Consider the following 15,787-nt stretch of genomic DNA (forward strand, 5'->3'; position numbering starts at 1 on the left):
TATAAAATATGTTTATTATATATGCCCGTTGCAACAGCATGGTTCTTCCCTATAGACTCCCCTTAGTACTGAAAATAAATCTGTTTGGAGCCAGCCCTGAGCATAAGCATGGGGAGAAAGTTTTGCAGGTGTGGCTGCCCACCGGGAAGCTAAGCTTGAAAAGGTAGACAACAAGAGGGGATGCCATCTGTCTGTCTAGTCGGCAGTTCGTGCTTCCTAAGGATTTTTTACTTAAAAAAAAAGTCAGCATAAATTAAGCAAGAGTTAAGTGCTCCTGTTCTGTGCCAAATATCCGCCTTCACTTGCAGGGTCTTAATCGCAGTATTTTAAAAACGCGGACATGCATTTCCTAATTTCTAAATACAGCTGTTCTTGAGATCGCTGTTAGAGACGCCAAATGACCACAATTCAAAATCTACTTCACTGCCGTCAGTGCCCATTACCACCTTTCTCTCCACCAAAACTAATCTCCGTGCGACCCAGATGGGACTCGAACCCACAATCCCCAGCTCCGGAGGCTGATGCCTTATCCATTAGGCCACTGGGTCACCACAGGATCCGGGCTCTCACACCGTCTCCTTACGCGATGCCATCATCGCGCCCCGCCCCGCGCTCCGCGCTCCGCGGTCTCGCGTCGGGCGCCGAGTGATTTGGAAGCCGCCCAGCGGCGGCAGCGCGCGCCTGCGCCTCTCTGCGCCCTCCGCCCGGCCCGGCACCCGCGGCCTCGTGCGCCTGCGCGTGGCCCTCCCCGCCCCAGTGCTCCGGCGCTGCGTGGCCGGCACGCGGGAGGTTCCGGGCTGCTCTCGGCCTGTGGGCTTGGAAGGTTCACTGTCCTCGCTGCGCGATATGCGTGCTTGGGGAACTCAGACGAAATTCCAATGCCTGTCCTCCCTCCGTTCTAATTCTGTTTACCGGAGCCCGGGCGTCTGCATTTTACAAAGTTCCCTGGGATCGCCTAGTGCCGCCTCCCGCAGAGCCTGAGCGCCTTCTGCTACCTACACACCCTACAACCTTCCCGTCCCTTACTGCTCCTCCGTCTCTTGCTTTCCCCCAGTTACTCAGCGTGCAGCGTTGTTATAAACTATCATGTGTTGGGGATTGTTGGGGGACTCCAGGGGAAACAGGCCTTTTTTTTTTTTCTTCCAAATCTGCCCTTCTCCCTCACTCATTTAACGTCCATTTTTCTCCCCTGTCTCTTCTTTACCTCCGGATTAAAGGGGAAATAGGTATAACAAGGTCCGTCAATACAAAACAATAGGGATTTTGTTTTTATCCTGTCCTGGGTCTTGGATAAAGATTCAGAGACTTTTTGGTTCATGCACAATACGTCCATGCTTGTTGCCTGTGAAGATGCTGCATTCGTGGTTTTTAAAAATGCACAATTTCGTTTTCTCCTTAGACACCGAACACCTGTTCATTGTAGAATTGTATAAAGTATGGATAAGCCAAACGATGGAAATTGAAATTGAAAATTCTACCACGTGGAGCTTACCACTGTTAACATTTTGGTGTGTATCTTTCAAATCTTAGGTGTCTGTGTGTCCCATGTCACTGTTTTAGTACCTGTAAAGCCTGAGTCATTAAGGAAATGCTTTTAATGAAGATTAGGACATTATTAGTAAATAACAATTCATTAATCATTTAGCATTGGTGGTACAGAAATGACAGTGGGTAAAACTGACACCTCAGTGAATCAAGGCAGTGGAACCAAACTAGTAATGGTCATCCTTCATGTTCATACACTGGCGAAGGGGGTGGAGGTAGCTGGCTTTGCTTAAAAAAAAAAAAAAAAAGTCCTTGATGACACTGTAGGAATTGTCAATTGTATTAAATCTCCACACCTGAGGACACGTCTTTTTAATATTTTGTGTGACAAAATGGGAAGTATACATAAATCACTTCTTTCACATACAAATACAATAATTGTCTTTTTTTTCCTTCCACTTTTTAAAAAAACACTTCATTTTCAGGTAATCTCTATCCCCATGGTGAGACTGGAACTCAGGACCCTGAGATCAAGAGTTGCAAGCTCCAGAGACTGAGCCAGCCAGGTGCCCCACAATGTCTTTTGAGGGAAAGAAATTGTGTGATGTTTGAGTTGCAAGCTAAACTAACTGCTTTTTCAGTGGAAAATGGTTTTTACTTGAAAGAACAACTAACAGACAAATTATGATTATTTTGCCTTAGATGCACTTGGATTTGCTTCTCTGAAAGCAGGAGAGTTTCAAGCTCATGCCACCAGCACACGCAGTCCTATGGAAGAGAGAGGATATCTCACACCCAAAGGCCTCAGTAAATATTTATTGCATTGTGTTACATCTTCACCAAACCAGTCCCCGGGACCTGGGGATGGAATGTACTGATTGGCCTAGGCCATACAAGGTCCTCTCCTGAATCTCCATCCAAACTATAATAGTTAAGAGTAGAGGATGTATGGTACCCCCAGGATGACATTGTATCTTTCAAAGGCAACTTTCACTTTGGACATCATATTTCTGTTTCAGGTTGTTTTCAGGTGAGAGTACAGAATAGCATGGCAGCCTGGGTCTGAATCCTGTCTGCCATTTACTGGCTGTGTGAACCTGGACAAGCTCCTTAACCACTCCTAATTCAGTCTTCTCTTCTGTGAAATGGTGCAGGTAGATTAATAATACTACAACACAGAGTTGTGAAGATTAGATGTATTAATATATGTAAAACACTTAGAACACTTCTGGGGCACATGGTACTCCATATTTTCAAGCAGAAGAAAACCCAATATAACTAGCTTAAGCAACAAAGGAAGTGTATTGGGTGACATAATTGCAAAGTTATGTAATTGCAACTTTCAGAGGTAGGGCAGGCTTTTGATCAGAGCTTTCATCGTTTCTCTACAATTGTCCTATTCAAATTTCTAGGACTCACATCCCCCAGTCCAGAAGAACACAGCCTGCTTTCCTATCTCCAGTCATTAAACAAAAGGCATAGGCTTCCCAGCTGAATGAATTTAGGTCATATGCCTCCCTGAACCATTCACAGTAGCCAAGAGAATCCCTTGCAATGACTGGTTTAGGGGTGAATTCTTTCCACATTTTTGCACTTAGGGGGATTGGATTATACTGACTGAGGAGGTGGGAGTAGAATCAGCTGCCAATGAACCCCTTTGCTGCTACACAGTGAGTGGGGCTGACAAAAATGTCTACAATAATGAACAAAGTTCAATGTTTGAGTTTATTTATAGTAATAAACTAATACAATGTTTCTAAAAATACCCTTTTTAGAATACAGAAAAATTGCAGAGAGAAAACAAACATCTTTAAATCTGATGCTCTGATAACCATTTGTGATGCAAGAAAATGCAAACATTTTATTCAGAAAAGTGTACGATACAGCATAGAAACATATTGGAGCAATTGGCAAAACTTGAATACAGACTATATAATAAATAATAGCATCAAAATTCAGTTGTCTTGGGGTCCCTGGCTGGCTCGATCAATAGAGCATGCAACTCTTTATCTCGGGTCATGAGTTTGAGCCCCACAATGGGTGTAGATTACTTAAAAAAACAAACAAACACCAAAAACCTTAAAAAAAAAATCCTTAAAGGGGCACCTGGATGGCTCAATCGGTTAAGCGTCTGCCTTCAGGTCATGATCCCAGGGTCCTGGGATTGAGCTCTGCATTGGGCTCCCCGCTTCAGCTGGGGTCTGCTTCTCCCTCTCCCTCTGTGCTCTCTCAAGTATAAATAAAACCTTAAAAACATCCTTAAACAAAACAAAAAAGTTCATTTGTCCTGAATTTGATGATTGCGGTGTGGTCATATAAGAGAATGTCATCAGAAGATACACACTGAAGTATTTAGTGGTTAAGGGACAGAATTTCTGAAACTTACTCTCAATTGGTTTGAAAGTTTATATATATGTATATATGTGTGTATGTATGGCTTTTACATGTTACTTTTACACACATGCACACACAAATGTTAACATTTGGCAAATCTGGGTAAAGATTTGCAGTTCTTCTGTATTTGGAAGTATTTAAAAATAAGAGTGTCTGGAGAAACAGGCATAAGAAAACTTTTGTTACCAGATTTGTGACTTCTATGCAGTCTTTTATGACAAAGGTTGAAAAAATAAAACAACTAAAAAATGCAACACAAACCTGCCTTATCTCTTCCTTCAATAATAGCCAGAAACCCCTGCTAAGTTCCTACTGTGTCCTATCAAGGAAAAAACTCAAAGCAATATATTTCTATATTAAGATTTTTTTTTAGCCCACCTCCTCTATATCAAGATTTTTAAAGAGAATTATTTTGGAAATCAGCTGTGGTGCTTTGGTTAAAGCAGATGCCCAGGCAAACGACCTGCGAGCGATCTCCCTGGCATAAACCCTCTGCAGAAGCGCTGGGGTTCGGGCCAAGGTGGGGCTGAGAACTGGCCCGCTGCATGCCGGGATCTGGAGTCTTTCTTCACCCAACTGCAAAGCGCTCTGGGATTGCCCGGCCGCTCCCATATCTCGCGATGCTATCGTCTCTTCTTCGCCCTATGACCCCCCCCAATTTAACGTGTTTTTTAAATCCGCCAATGGGAGCGCAGCGTAGGCTCGAACCAGCCAATCGGAATGCGGGGACACCGGGAAATTTAAATCGCGCCGGCCGGCTGCACGAGCCACACCGTCTTTGGGGTGATCCGTGGTGGACGTTTTGAGGGCAGCTGTCCTGCGGCTTGCGCGCCCCGGACCGCCTCCTGTGGAAGCCTGAGCCGGCTGTGTAGGTACGAGCTCAGGCCGGAGCCCGGCCCGAGTGATAACGGCAGATGTGCAGGCCGCCCTCCGCTTGCGGGTGGCGGGAGGGGAGGCCGGGAGTACACGCCCGACCTGGCTCTGGCCTCCTTCGTTGACGAGGCCCCGGGGGCGTCGTTCGTTGACAAGGCGGCTGTTTCGCGGTGCGAGTGCTTGGGTTTTAGGGCGCCGCGGCTCTGCGAACCGCGGCTAGACCTCTGGCGCGTCGCGGCGGGGAAAATCAATGAGGCCCGAGGGCGAGAGTCCCGGGAGGTGGCCCAGCGCCTCTCGCCCCTCCTCCGCCGGTTCCCCGCTGCATCTTCCCGGGTGGGGGGCAGGGGAAGGGCCTGGAGATGGGGGTGGCAGTTGGAAGAACTGTCTCTTAACACGTAGGCCCAGGGCTGGCTGTGACACAGCGTCGGAAAAGAACATCACCGAACGAAAGATAACAAATTATAAGGAGGATTTGTACTTTTGTCCCCTTTCGGCTATCGGTCTTAAAGTCTGAATGAAGCACAGTTGATATCAGCCTAATTAAGTGCATTCACTCGAAATTTCTGGAAATGAAAATGTTTGCGAGATGCTGAGGATGCAGAACTGTGTCTCGAGTTTTCAGTGTTGACACGGAATGTTATCGAAGACTCCATAATGTGATGATGAGCCAGATATTTATTAAGTTTTCAAGTGTGGAGAATGTACCTATTTTGGCCATTTAAAGACAATAGAGAGAGCGTCCAGGATATGGATTTATTGCCCGTAGGACATAGGTTTTAACTGTGAGCTAGTTCCCCTATTTTGCCTTCAGTTAACTATTTAATTGAAATAGTCCAGTTGCATTGTCCAGTATGGTAGTCACCAGGCTGATGTGGCTAGTCCGGTTGGGATCTGCTGTAAGCCTAAAGTACACAGAGGATTTTGGAGAATTAGGATGAAAAAAGTGTAAAATATCTCAAAAGCTCGAAATATTATAACGTTGCAATGAGAACATATTGGATGTGTTGGGTTAAATAAAAGAGATTAAAATTAATTTCACTCATTTCTTTTTGCTGCTTTGAAAAATGTGGTTGCTAGGATATTTAAATTTATGCAACTTGCTTTCTATTTCTGATGGACAGCACTGCTCCAGGAAGTCTCAGCTCTTCAGAGGGGAGGGGACTAATACTGTTTGGCCAGTTCACTATTTCATAGTGTGGAAAAAGGAAGTTGCTCCTCTAATATACAAGTGTGGATGCAGTATTTGATAATTCTATAACGCTCTTCTTATTGACAAAGCAAAATGATAAAAGGGGAATTTTTTTCTCTCCATCTTAACAGCTTTCTCCCTTTGTCTCATAACCATGTCCACCAATGAGAATGCTAATTCACCAGCTGCTCGCCTTAACAGATTCAAGAACAAGGGGAAAGACAGTACAGTGAGTACCTTCTGTTGCTTTCCTGTGGTATTTTGTAAATGGAAAGGTATTTGGGAAGGGATCAGAACTTTGAGGAAATTTGAAATAAATGTCCTCACTTCGCAACAAAAACTGATAACAGTAGGTGAAGTGGTTTATCTTTTTCCAAGGAAATGAGGCGGCGCCGAATAGAAGTTAATGTGGAGCTAAGGAAAGCTAAGAAGGATGACCAGATGCTGAAAAGGAGAAACGTAAGCTCGTTTCCTGATGATGCTACCTCTCCACTACAGGAAAACCGCAACAACCAGGTAAATATATATTTTAGATTATGAATTACGGCAAACCCACAAAATCAATATGGTTATTTTCTTAGAAATTTAAATAGTAAGGGGTTTCTGGGTGGCTCAGTGGCTTAAGCATCAGGTCTTGGTCTCAGGCTTGTGACATGAGCCTCGCATTGGGCTCCACACTGGGTAGGGAGCCTGCTTAAAAAAAGAAAGAAATTTAAATAACATTCTTAGCCTAATGGTTTTTTTTATTAAGTTTTTTTTTTAAGATTTTATTTATTTATTTGAGAGAGAGAATGAGATAGAGAGAGAGCATGAGAGGGGGGAGGATCCGAGGGAGAAGCAGACTCCCGGCTGAGCAGGGAGTCAGATGCGGGATTCCATCCCGGGACTCCAGGATCATGACCTGAGCCGAAGGCAGTCGCTTAACCAACTGAGCCACTCAGGCGCCCTTAAAGATTGATTTATTTATTTTGAGAGAGTGAGAATGAGAGAGAGAGAGTGAGTGAGTACATGAGGGGGGGAAGGTTAGAGGGAGAAGCAGGCTCTTCCCTGAGCAGGGAGCCCGATGCGGGACTCGATCTCGGGACTCCGGGATCACTTAGCCTAATGGTTTTAACTGTCAACTCTGTGAAGATCTTTTTTTCTGCTCCCAGTCAGGAATTCTGTTGGGTTGTCTCCTTTTCTACCTACTCTCCCTAATCTACTGAAGCTGATTCCAAGGTCTCCTTTAGCTCTGAACTCCCTTCAGGTTTCCCTGCATTTCCACCCACCAGTTCAGTACCTTGACTGGCCAGTCCAATGTTAACTGAAAGTTAGTGTGTCTAGAACCAATCACTTTCTGCCTTTTTTTTGGGTGTTCCTGTTTTTTGTACTTTTCACCAGCTTTGTTCAGATCTTTTTCCTCCTGAAATACTTTCAGTGTTCTTCTAATTTATCTTTCCCTTCATTCTATGCCACATAATACTTACCTAAACATAGTCCTAAAATACTGCTTTAGACCTCTTCTTTCTCTGCTTAAAAACTTTGGTAGTTTTAAGTCCGTATTCTTAGAAAAAAATTTTGTGTGTGTGTAAATTAGATCAATCTTAGATTTTCAATTTATTTTTTATCTTTCAAAGATACTGGGAATCTTTAGTGCCTCAATTTTTTTTTTCCCCACCAAATAGTACCTATGTGCTATTTCTAGAGTACTATAGTCAAATCCTATATTCTTATAGCACTCCTTGGTCAACCTAGCAGGAAAAATGTTCCCTTTTCAGGGTTCCCATAGCATCCCAGCTGTGCACTAAGATGGAGAGTAAATGCTAACATAACATGAATATTCACCATTTGTTTTATGGTTATCTGTTTTTCACATTTTCCTTGTTAAGTTGTAAGCTACAGAAAAAGGGATGCTGTCTTTTTGAGTTAACTGTAGCACTGATTCTCAAACCCTTCTACTGTGATTACAACATGAAACATTTTTGTAGCACTGTACTGTGGAAATGCAGAGATTATAAGCTTAGATACGAAAATCCCCAGCACGTTGCCTACGTAACTCCATCCCTTTCTCCCTAACAGCATGTCTGAATGCAAGTGATTGAGACTAATGTAGGAACAACCTTCAAACTGCTCTAATTTCATTTATTAAATTGTTCATAGTCTCTTCTTTTAGTGACAAAATACTGGGATGATACTCCATAACTGGAGGTTCCAGTGAGTCATACACCAAGTTTGAGCACTGTTCTGCATGTGAAAGAATGAATATTTAATTAATAGCCAAAATTAAATGTAAGGCTAAACTTTTAGTAACTGATTGTAAACCTAAAAATGTCTTCACAGTGGCAAGTAGGGATTTTATTGTTTGTATTTAATGTTAAAAATGATAATTTGTGAAATTAATACCACTGTCCTTGCAGGGCACTGTAAATTGGTCTGTTGATGACATTGTCAAAGGCATAAATAGCAACAATTTGGAAAGCCAGCTCCAGGCTACTCAAGCTGCTAGGTAAGTCTTTTCTGCCAAAGCATGGGTAACCTAAGATATCAGCCCTCTTGGATTTTTTTGGTGGGAAAGAGACAGGCAGATAGCATGGGTAAAATAAAAGTTAAGTTTGCCATAGGCCTATTTTCATTAGAATCTTCCCTTAGGTGAAACTGTGATTTTGTATAAATCACAGCTGCCTAAAGTCCTGCCCACCCCAGTGATAACCTTTTGGTGTGCTTTTTAAGTAAGTTACAAAGTTTTTTGTACTTTGGTGGCATTTCAAATTGGTGGCAGAGAAAGAGGAATTATTCAGTAAGTGGGATTTGCACATTCATTTAGAATGGCGCATTTACTCTTACCTTCTATCAAATACAAATATTTGTGACATCCATAACAAAGAATTAATAATTTCTGTAGTTTGACAGTGTGCTGAAAAACAAATCCAAGTGACAAATGATGAAGGAAAAGATGCTTAACCTCACTAGTAGTTAGGGAAACAAATTAACAACGGTAGTATAACTGTCAGATTGTCAAAGTTGTAAAGTGACAAGATCTAAAGTAGTTTGTGGGAATGCAGAGAGGAGGTTATTTTACATTATTGGTTATATTTCAATTTTGGGGAAAAGGTAACTAAAGACGCCACGTGTGGCAGCACCGTGCAACCAGTCTGTTCATCTCTTAAATTCCAGGAAATTTCAACATTTTTAGTGCATTACTTTAAAAGGTTATCTCAAGTTGAATTGCATTTTAAATTGATTTTTAAAGTTAACTTCTCTTGATAATCATCTTCAACTTTTGTTTCTCTTTCTGCTTATCCTTAGGAAACTGCTTTCTAGGGAAAAACAGCCCCCCATAGACAACATAATCCGGGCTGGTTTGATTCCAAAATTTGTGTCCTTCTTGGGCAGAACTGATTGTAGTCCCATTCAGTTTGAATCTGCTTGGGCTCTCACTAACATTGCTTCTGGGACGTCAGAACAGACCAAGGCTGTGGTAGATGGAGGTGCTATCCCAGCATTCATTTCTCTGTTGGCATCTTCCCATGCCCACATCAGTGAACAAGCTGTATGGGCTCTAGGAAACATTGCAGGTACTTGGATTTAAAATCCTTTTGACTATCTCTAATCATACTGAGGTTGGGAGAAGTGCCTTGTCATAAGTAAGAGTCACCTGTGTGTTAAGATTTAAACTTGCTTGCTTTTAGTGCTTATAAAGGGGTATTAGGGGCATCTAAGTAAGTTAGGGAATTTCCGAGAGTATTGTCTTTGTGTTAGGACACTGGTACACTCAGTCACTGGACATTGATGGTGCTAGACAAGTAGATTATGATTAACCTTGACTTTTTTTTTTAGGTGATGGTTCAGTTTTTCGAGACTTGGTTATCAAGTATGGTGCAGTTGACCCACTATTGGCTCTCCTTGCAGTTCCTGATATGTCATCTTTAGCAGTAAGTTGCTAACATAAGTCAGGTTACTCAGTTCTTGATTCTAATTTTTGCCACCCCCTCAAAATATAGAGGGACCTCTCATTGCATTTTTCTTTTCCCTCAGTGTGGTTACTTACGTAACCTTACTTGGACACTTTCAAACCTTTGTCGCAACAAGAATCCTGCACCCCCATTAGATGCTGTTGAGCAGATTCTTCCTACCTTAGTTCGTCTCCTGCATCATGATGATCCAGAAGTATTGGCAGATACCTGCTGGGCCATTTCCTACCTTACTGATGGTCCAAATGAACGGATTGAAATGGTTGTGAAAACAGGAGTTGTGCCCCAGCTTGTGAAGCTTCTAGGAGCTACTGAATTGCCCATTGTGGTAAGTTGTTAACTTTTCGTTGAGAATATAAACCATAAGAAGCATGGTCAGTTGATACTGATGTTGACACATTGCCTATTTTAGGCCATGAGGAGCCTCTGACTTGTCAAAACCTTTATTTAGGGTGTAGAGTTTTTGAGCAGTGTTGGAAAAAATAAAAGCTAACCGTTGGCACCAACATTTTTTTTTTTTTCTTTTCAGACTCCTGCACTAAGAGCCATAGGAAATATCGTTACTGGGACGGATGAACAGACTCAGGTTGTAATAGATGCAGGAGCACTTGCTGTTTTTCCCAGCCTCCTAACGAACCCCAAAACTAATATTCAGAAGGAAGCTACGTGGACAATGTCAAACATTACAGCTGGTCGCCAGGACCAGATACAGCAAGTTGTGAATCATGGATTAGTCCCATTCCTCGTTGGTGTTCTCTCTAAGGTAATGAAGTCTTAGTACTTAACCAAGGGATGTTAGTATTTATGGGTGGACATTTGGTAGAGCTGTGCTTGATAAGATTCTTCATGTACCAGTGTTGGGTTCTAAGTCCTTCTCTAAATAGTGGCCAGTAACCTCTTTCACTTACAGTTGGATGGAATCAGTTAGTAGTTTAGTCCTTGTTTTTCTGTAACGGTACTTTTGGGATCTTATTTTTAACAATCGTTCTGAAGTAAGCTTGTTTTCTTATGTTTATTAGGCAGACTTTAAGACACAAAAGGAAGCTGTCTGGGCTGTGACCAACTATACAAGTGGTGGGACAGTTGAACAGATTGTATACCTCGTTCATTGTGGCATAATAGAACCATTGATGAACCTCTTAACTGCAAAAGACACCAAAATTATTCTGGTTATTTTGGATGCCATTTCAAACATCTTTCAGGTAAGTCATAAGGTAGTATTTGAATTTGGGCTTGATGGTAATTGATGATATTTAGACTCAGGGTAGGACAGCTAAGGTTACTCAGTAGGGCCACAGAATTAGGCTGTTTATGTGGGGCACACTCTCAGTAAGACGTGACAAGGGATTATAAGAGATTAAAGGAGATGACAAGTGGGTGACCTGAATTGAAATCAAGTCCCTATGTGGACAGGATTCAGTCCTATCTATTTTGTCAAAAATCTTTAATTCTCCAATGTCATACGGAATTTTGGTACAATTAAATTTTGATGACTTAAAGTTACCTAATTGTATTTTTCTTCTGGTTCCCTTCCTAATTAACCCGAGCATGCTAGCATGTGACACCTTGTCACAGTAGTTGAAGGTAGGTAGGTCCTACCTAATGACTTTATAAACTTCTGATAGGGAAATTTTACCTAGAACAGTCGAGTCTAGGATAATGATGCTTGGTGTATCCGTCACCCAGCATAAATAATTTGTCAACATTTGGCCTATTTTCCTACTCTCCCCTTACCTAAACCCTCTAAATTTAATTATTTTGAAGTATATAAGTTATTTCATCTGTGAATATTTATGTATTCTAAAATTTGAGGACTCTAAAAAAGGCTAACCACAGTTTCATTTTTATACCTAGTAAATTCTTGATATCAGCAAATAATCCAATCAGGGAAATTGGTTTTTATACACTTTAGGCCATCTTTGCCCTTATACGATGGTTCTCTACCTTGACTACACTTTGGTGTTATCTGAGGTGCTTTTTTAAAAAGATTTTATTTATTTATTTACTCATTCATTCATTTATGAGACAGAGCCATGTGTTAAGGGGGGCAGGGAGGGTGGGAAAGGGAGAGAGAATCTCAGCAGACCGAGTGCAGAGCCCAGTGTGGGGCTCAGTCCCACGACTCCTGAGAATCATGACTTGAGCTGAAACCAAGAGTCAGATGCTTAACTGACTGAGCCACCCAGGCGCCCCTCAGGTGCTTTTATAAAACAGTAATTTTCTGTTCTCATCATAGACCAATTGAACCTGGATATGGTGTCATTAAAGTTGCCCAGGTGATTTTGGTGCACAGAAATAATTGAGAACTACTGTAAGATCTGGCTGAGTGCTACAGAAGTAGCTGCTAAGAGCAAATAGAAATCTGATCGCCTTGAATTTTTAGAAAATGTAAACTGAGCCTGGGTGGCTCAGTCAGTTAAGCGTCTGCCTTCAGCTCTGGTTGTGATCCCGGGACTCATGATCCCAGAGTGCTGGGATGGAGCCCCACATCGGGCTCCCTGCTCAGTGGGGAGTCTGCTTCTTCCTCTCTCCTTCACCCCACTTGTGCTCTCTCTCAAATAAATAAAATCTTTAAAAAAATGTAAACTGGAGATAAAACCATCTCATAGGGTTGTTGAAGGAACTTTTCGAGTGGTTGTCTGATGTACATCAGTACCCAAACATAAACATTATTTTCATTAAAATAGAACATTCAGTAAATTCCAGTAAACTTGGAATTTTTTTTTTAGGCTGCTGAGAAACTAGGTGAAACTGAGAAACTTAGTATAATGATTGAAGAATGTGGAGGTTTAGACAAAATTGAAGCTCTACAAAACCATGAAAATGAGTCTGTGTACAAAGCTTCATTAAACTTGATTGAGAAGTATTTCTCTGTAGAGGTGAGTAACACGGTAATGTTAACAAGAATTTGGAAAATACACAACGTCAAGCCCCTAAGCTTTTTTTTCCTTATACTTTTTAAATGAACCCTGTGCCCTTGTTAAATATGGCAAAATATCAGTGTGAGTAGGACATGATGTATGTATTTGCTCCTCAGATGTTTGGCTTGATGATCATATAATCTTTAACCAGAAATTTTTAAAATTAAAAATCACCAGTGTACTTTCGAATGAATAGTCTTAGGGAATTAAGAATATCTTGAGAGTAAGTTTGTGTAGGAGTTGATGGAGAAGTGGGCCAACCCTACTAATAGGCCATCTTCCTTCCCATTTCCTACTGAAAAGTGACAGGTGGGAAAGTAAATCTCTCTTGTGGTAGCATCCTTCACCCTTTCAGAATCTTCCTCTCCCAGGCGCTCCAGAATTAGCAAGTTTCAGCAGCTCTCCCTCCCCTATTTGTAATATTGAAATACGGTTCAGCATTAAAGGTGTAATATGCAGATGAAGACCTTAAGAATAAATACAGACGTCTAGACACACTGCTGCCTGGAAATGTGCTCTGTTTGTGGAATTATATTGTTTGGTTTTGTTTTTTAATACTTCCAGGAAGAGGAAGATCAGAATGTTGTGCCAGAAACTACCTCTGAAGGCTATACGTTCCAAGTTCAGGATGGCACTCCCGGGACTTTTAACTTTTAGATTGTACAGCTGAGGCAGAAAGTTGTTTGTTGTGTACTCTGTTTGGTAGAAGTTTGTCTTACTGTTTCTCTACTAAGAACTCTTTTTAAATGTGTTTTGTTATTGTAGCACTTTTTACAACAAAACTCTACTTGACCAGTTCCGAACTGTACAACCTGTATGAAGCTCTTCCTCAGTGGGTTTCTTATTTCTATGTAGAATCTCCTCTCTTGCAGTGTCCTGTAAATAAAGATTAAATTCCACTCTTTTCTTTACTTCACCGTTCCTATGTATTGCTTTCTAATTTGGAGTTCTTAAGATTGCAGATGAAGGGTACCAGACCCAAACCAATGTGAGTAACCAGAGGTGTGGTTCTGGTTGCAGACATGGTTTGATGTCAGGTTTGTGAGGTCATCAAGGATGCAAGGGTGATAACTTTTTGTCCTGCTCACTTCTGAGTTCTGGCTTAGCTCTAGGCTGCTTCCATTCTTTGTAAATCGTGGCTGTTGGTACTTCCAGATGTCATATCCACTACACACCAGTCAGAATAGAATTTTTCAGAAGTTTGCATAGAATAATGAACAAAATTTCCCAGAAGCCCTTAGCCAGAGTCTCCTTAAATCTCACTGGCCAGGGAGACAGGATAAATACATACATATATATATATATATATATATATAAAGTTTATTTTTTTAAAGCTTTTATTTATTTGAGAGAGAGAGAATGAGAGCACGAGAGGGAAGAGGGTCAGAGGGAGAAGCAGACTCCCTGCTGAGCAGGAAGCCCGATGTGGGACTCAGTCCCGGGACTCCAGGATCATGACCTGAGCCGAAAGCAGTCGCTTAACCAACTGAGCCACCCAGGCGCCCTATATATAAAGTTTAATCATAAGTCTCCTCGAGCTACAGTTAGAATTCATTCCTCCCAAACTTCAAGGCTGAACGTTTCAAAGGTGTATTGATTTACCCAAAAGTTCTGTTTAATTGGTAAGGGGTGGGGTCCAAGTATCTTTTTAAAATTTCATCCCTGTATGCATTTTCTGTACAGTCCAGGTATAAAGCCACTAATCTAAGGAATAGTTACGCTATTAGCAGTATAGGAAATGGATTTGGGGGAGAGAGAGAGAGCGAGGGTTAACCAAAGTTCCCCACAAGTCTTAGGACAAATGAAACGCACCTTAAAAGCACTACTATCCATTTCTCTGTTGATGAGTGGGAAAGTAATGAGCCAAGCCTCCACTGCTGAAGTCGGACAGCTTTGCCTGCTTGTTTTCCCAGCTTGTTTTCCCATAGAAGTTCTAGAGCTGAGGTGGTGGAGGTGGGCATTTGGGTTGAAGACTAAAAGTGAGTTGGGGGGCGCCTGGGTGGCTCAGTCGTTAAGCGTCTGCCTTTGGTTCGCGTCGTGGTTCCGGCCCTGCGTCGGGCTCTCTGCTCGACGGGAAGCCTGCTTCTCCCTCTCCCACTCCCCCACCTTGTGTTCCCACTCTCGCTGTGTCTCTGTCAAAAAAAAAAAAAAATGAGTTGGGACCACAGAGGGCTACTGCATTCCGTAAAATAAGCTAGTTTTGCAAGTCAGTAGTAGTATAATGCAACAGATTTCCGTTTACTTTGTCTCCATGGGAATAAACATAAGGATATTCTTACCCCCTCAGCTCATCAGTCTGCACCTAAGTACATCTTGCCTTTTGTAGATAACAGGCTTTTAAAGTGGCCACTATGAGATATATATATTTAATGCTTGTTTAGGTGCAGAAATAGAGAATACTTTGGCTAATGCTTATTTAAAACACCTCCTGCAGCCAAATTTTTAATTTGGAACACTGAGCCATGTTACACCTGGTCCTCCCGAGCTCAGGGTGTCCTGTTGGGAGCCCTGGTCATTTTCTCGGCTTGTTGTATACAAAGGACCTCCTCCATAAAGGGGAGGCAGAAGTCACAGAACTGCACAGACTGCCCTTCCTGTCCCACCTACTTGCTGCACTGCCCTTTTTTCCTACCCTTGCTCCAAGGTAAGTCTCCTAGATGCCGGACCCCGACATCGTGAATGTGAGAAGAAAGAACATGGAAGTAAACCTGGAGACCAGAGGTTTTTGTTGTAGGAGAGGTGGGCTTAGTGGGCTGAGGGACCAGTCGAATACATGCTGCTAAGAAGCATCAGGTCTGTCACTTTCAGAGGGAAAGCATGAGCCAGTAGTGAAGTAATGGACAGGAGACAGCTGATGGCCAGAAATACATTTTCATGTCTTAGATAACATTTTTAGCATGCTGGTTTCCTATACAGCCACCAACCTCTTCCTCGTTCCAAAGTGTTAATGTCTAGATAGCTTTTATTAATGCACA

At 42.1% G+C, this 15,787-nt stretch overlaps 1 protein-coding gene and 1 non-coding gene across 3 annotated transcripts; one reads left to right on the plus strand and one right to left on the minus strand.

Annotated features, from left to right (window-relative positions):
* Nucleotides 1-475: 475 nt before the first annotated feature.
* On the minus strand, nt 476-548 carry TRNAR-CCG (transfer RNA arginine (anticodon CCG)). The gene has a single exon. It is a non-coding gene; the product is annotated as a tRNA-Arg (tRNA).
* A 4,089-nt stretch (nt 549-4,637) lies between these two features.
* Nucleotides 4,638-13,717, plus strand: KPNA2 (karyopherin subunit alpha 2). Of its 2 annotated transcripts, none has more exons than XM_028087559.2 (11): nt 4,638-4,751; nt 6,073-6,170; nt 6,320-6,457; nt 8,338-8,426; nt 9,227-9,495; nt 9,758-9,852; nt 9,956-10,219; nt 10,421-10,654; nt 10,911-11,093; nt 12,621-12,770; nt 13,377-13,717. In XM_028087559.2, exons 2-11 carry the CDS (start codon nt 6,096-6,098, stop codon nt 13,467-13,469), a joined length of 1,590 nt encoding a protein of 529 aa, XP_027943360.1. In that variant the 5' UTR covers nt 4,638-4,751; nt 6,073-6,095; the 3' UTR covers nt 13,470-13,717. The 2 variants fall into 2 exon arrangements, with proteins under 2 accessions (XP_027943360.1, XP_027943361.1); XM_028087560.2 differs by having other exon boundaries at nt 4,638-4,747.
* The last annotated feature ends 2,070 nt before the right edge of the window (nt 13,718-15,787 follow it).

Source organism: Eumetopias jubatus, unplaced genomic scaffold (assembly GCF_037043125.1).
Source record: "Eumetopias jubatus isolate StellerSeaLion01/CBP00866 unplaced genomic scaffold, mEumJub1_p1.0 scaffold_10, whole genome shotgun sequence".
In the NCBI taxonomy this organism is placed as follows: Eukaryota; Metazoa; Chordata; class Mammalia; order Carnivora; family Otariidae; genus Eumetopias; species Eumetopias jubatus.

What these genes read in the sequence shown, in the direction of transcription:
- KPNA2 (XM_028087559.2), top strand. Translation starts at nt 6,096, where the DNA reads ATGTCCACCAATGAGAATGCTAATTCACCAGCTGCTCGCCTTAACAGA. An exon ending in AGGAAAACCGCAACAACCAG is followed by an intron (nt 6,458 to 8,337) that starts GTAAATATATAT and finishes CTGTCCTTGCAG; the next exon opens with GGCACTGTAAATTGGTCTGT. An exon ending in AGAAGTATTTCTCTGTAGAG is followed by an intron (nt 12,771 to 13,376) that starts GTGAGTAACACG and finishes TAATACTTCCAG; the next exon opens with GAAGAGGAAGATCAGAATGT.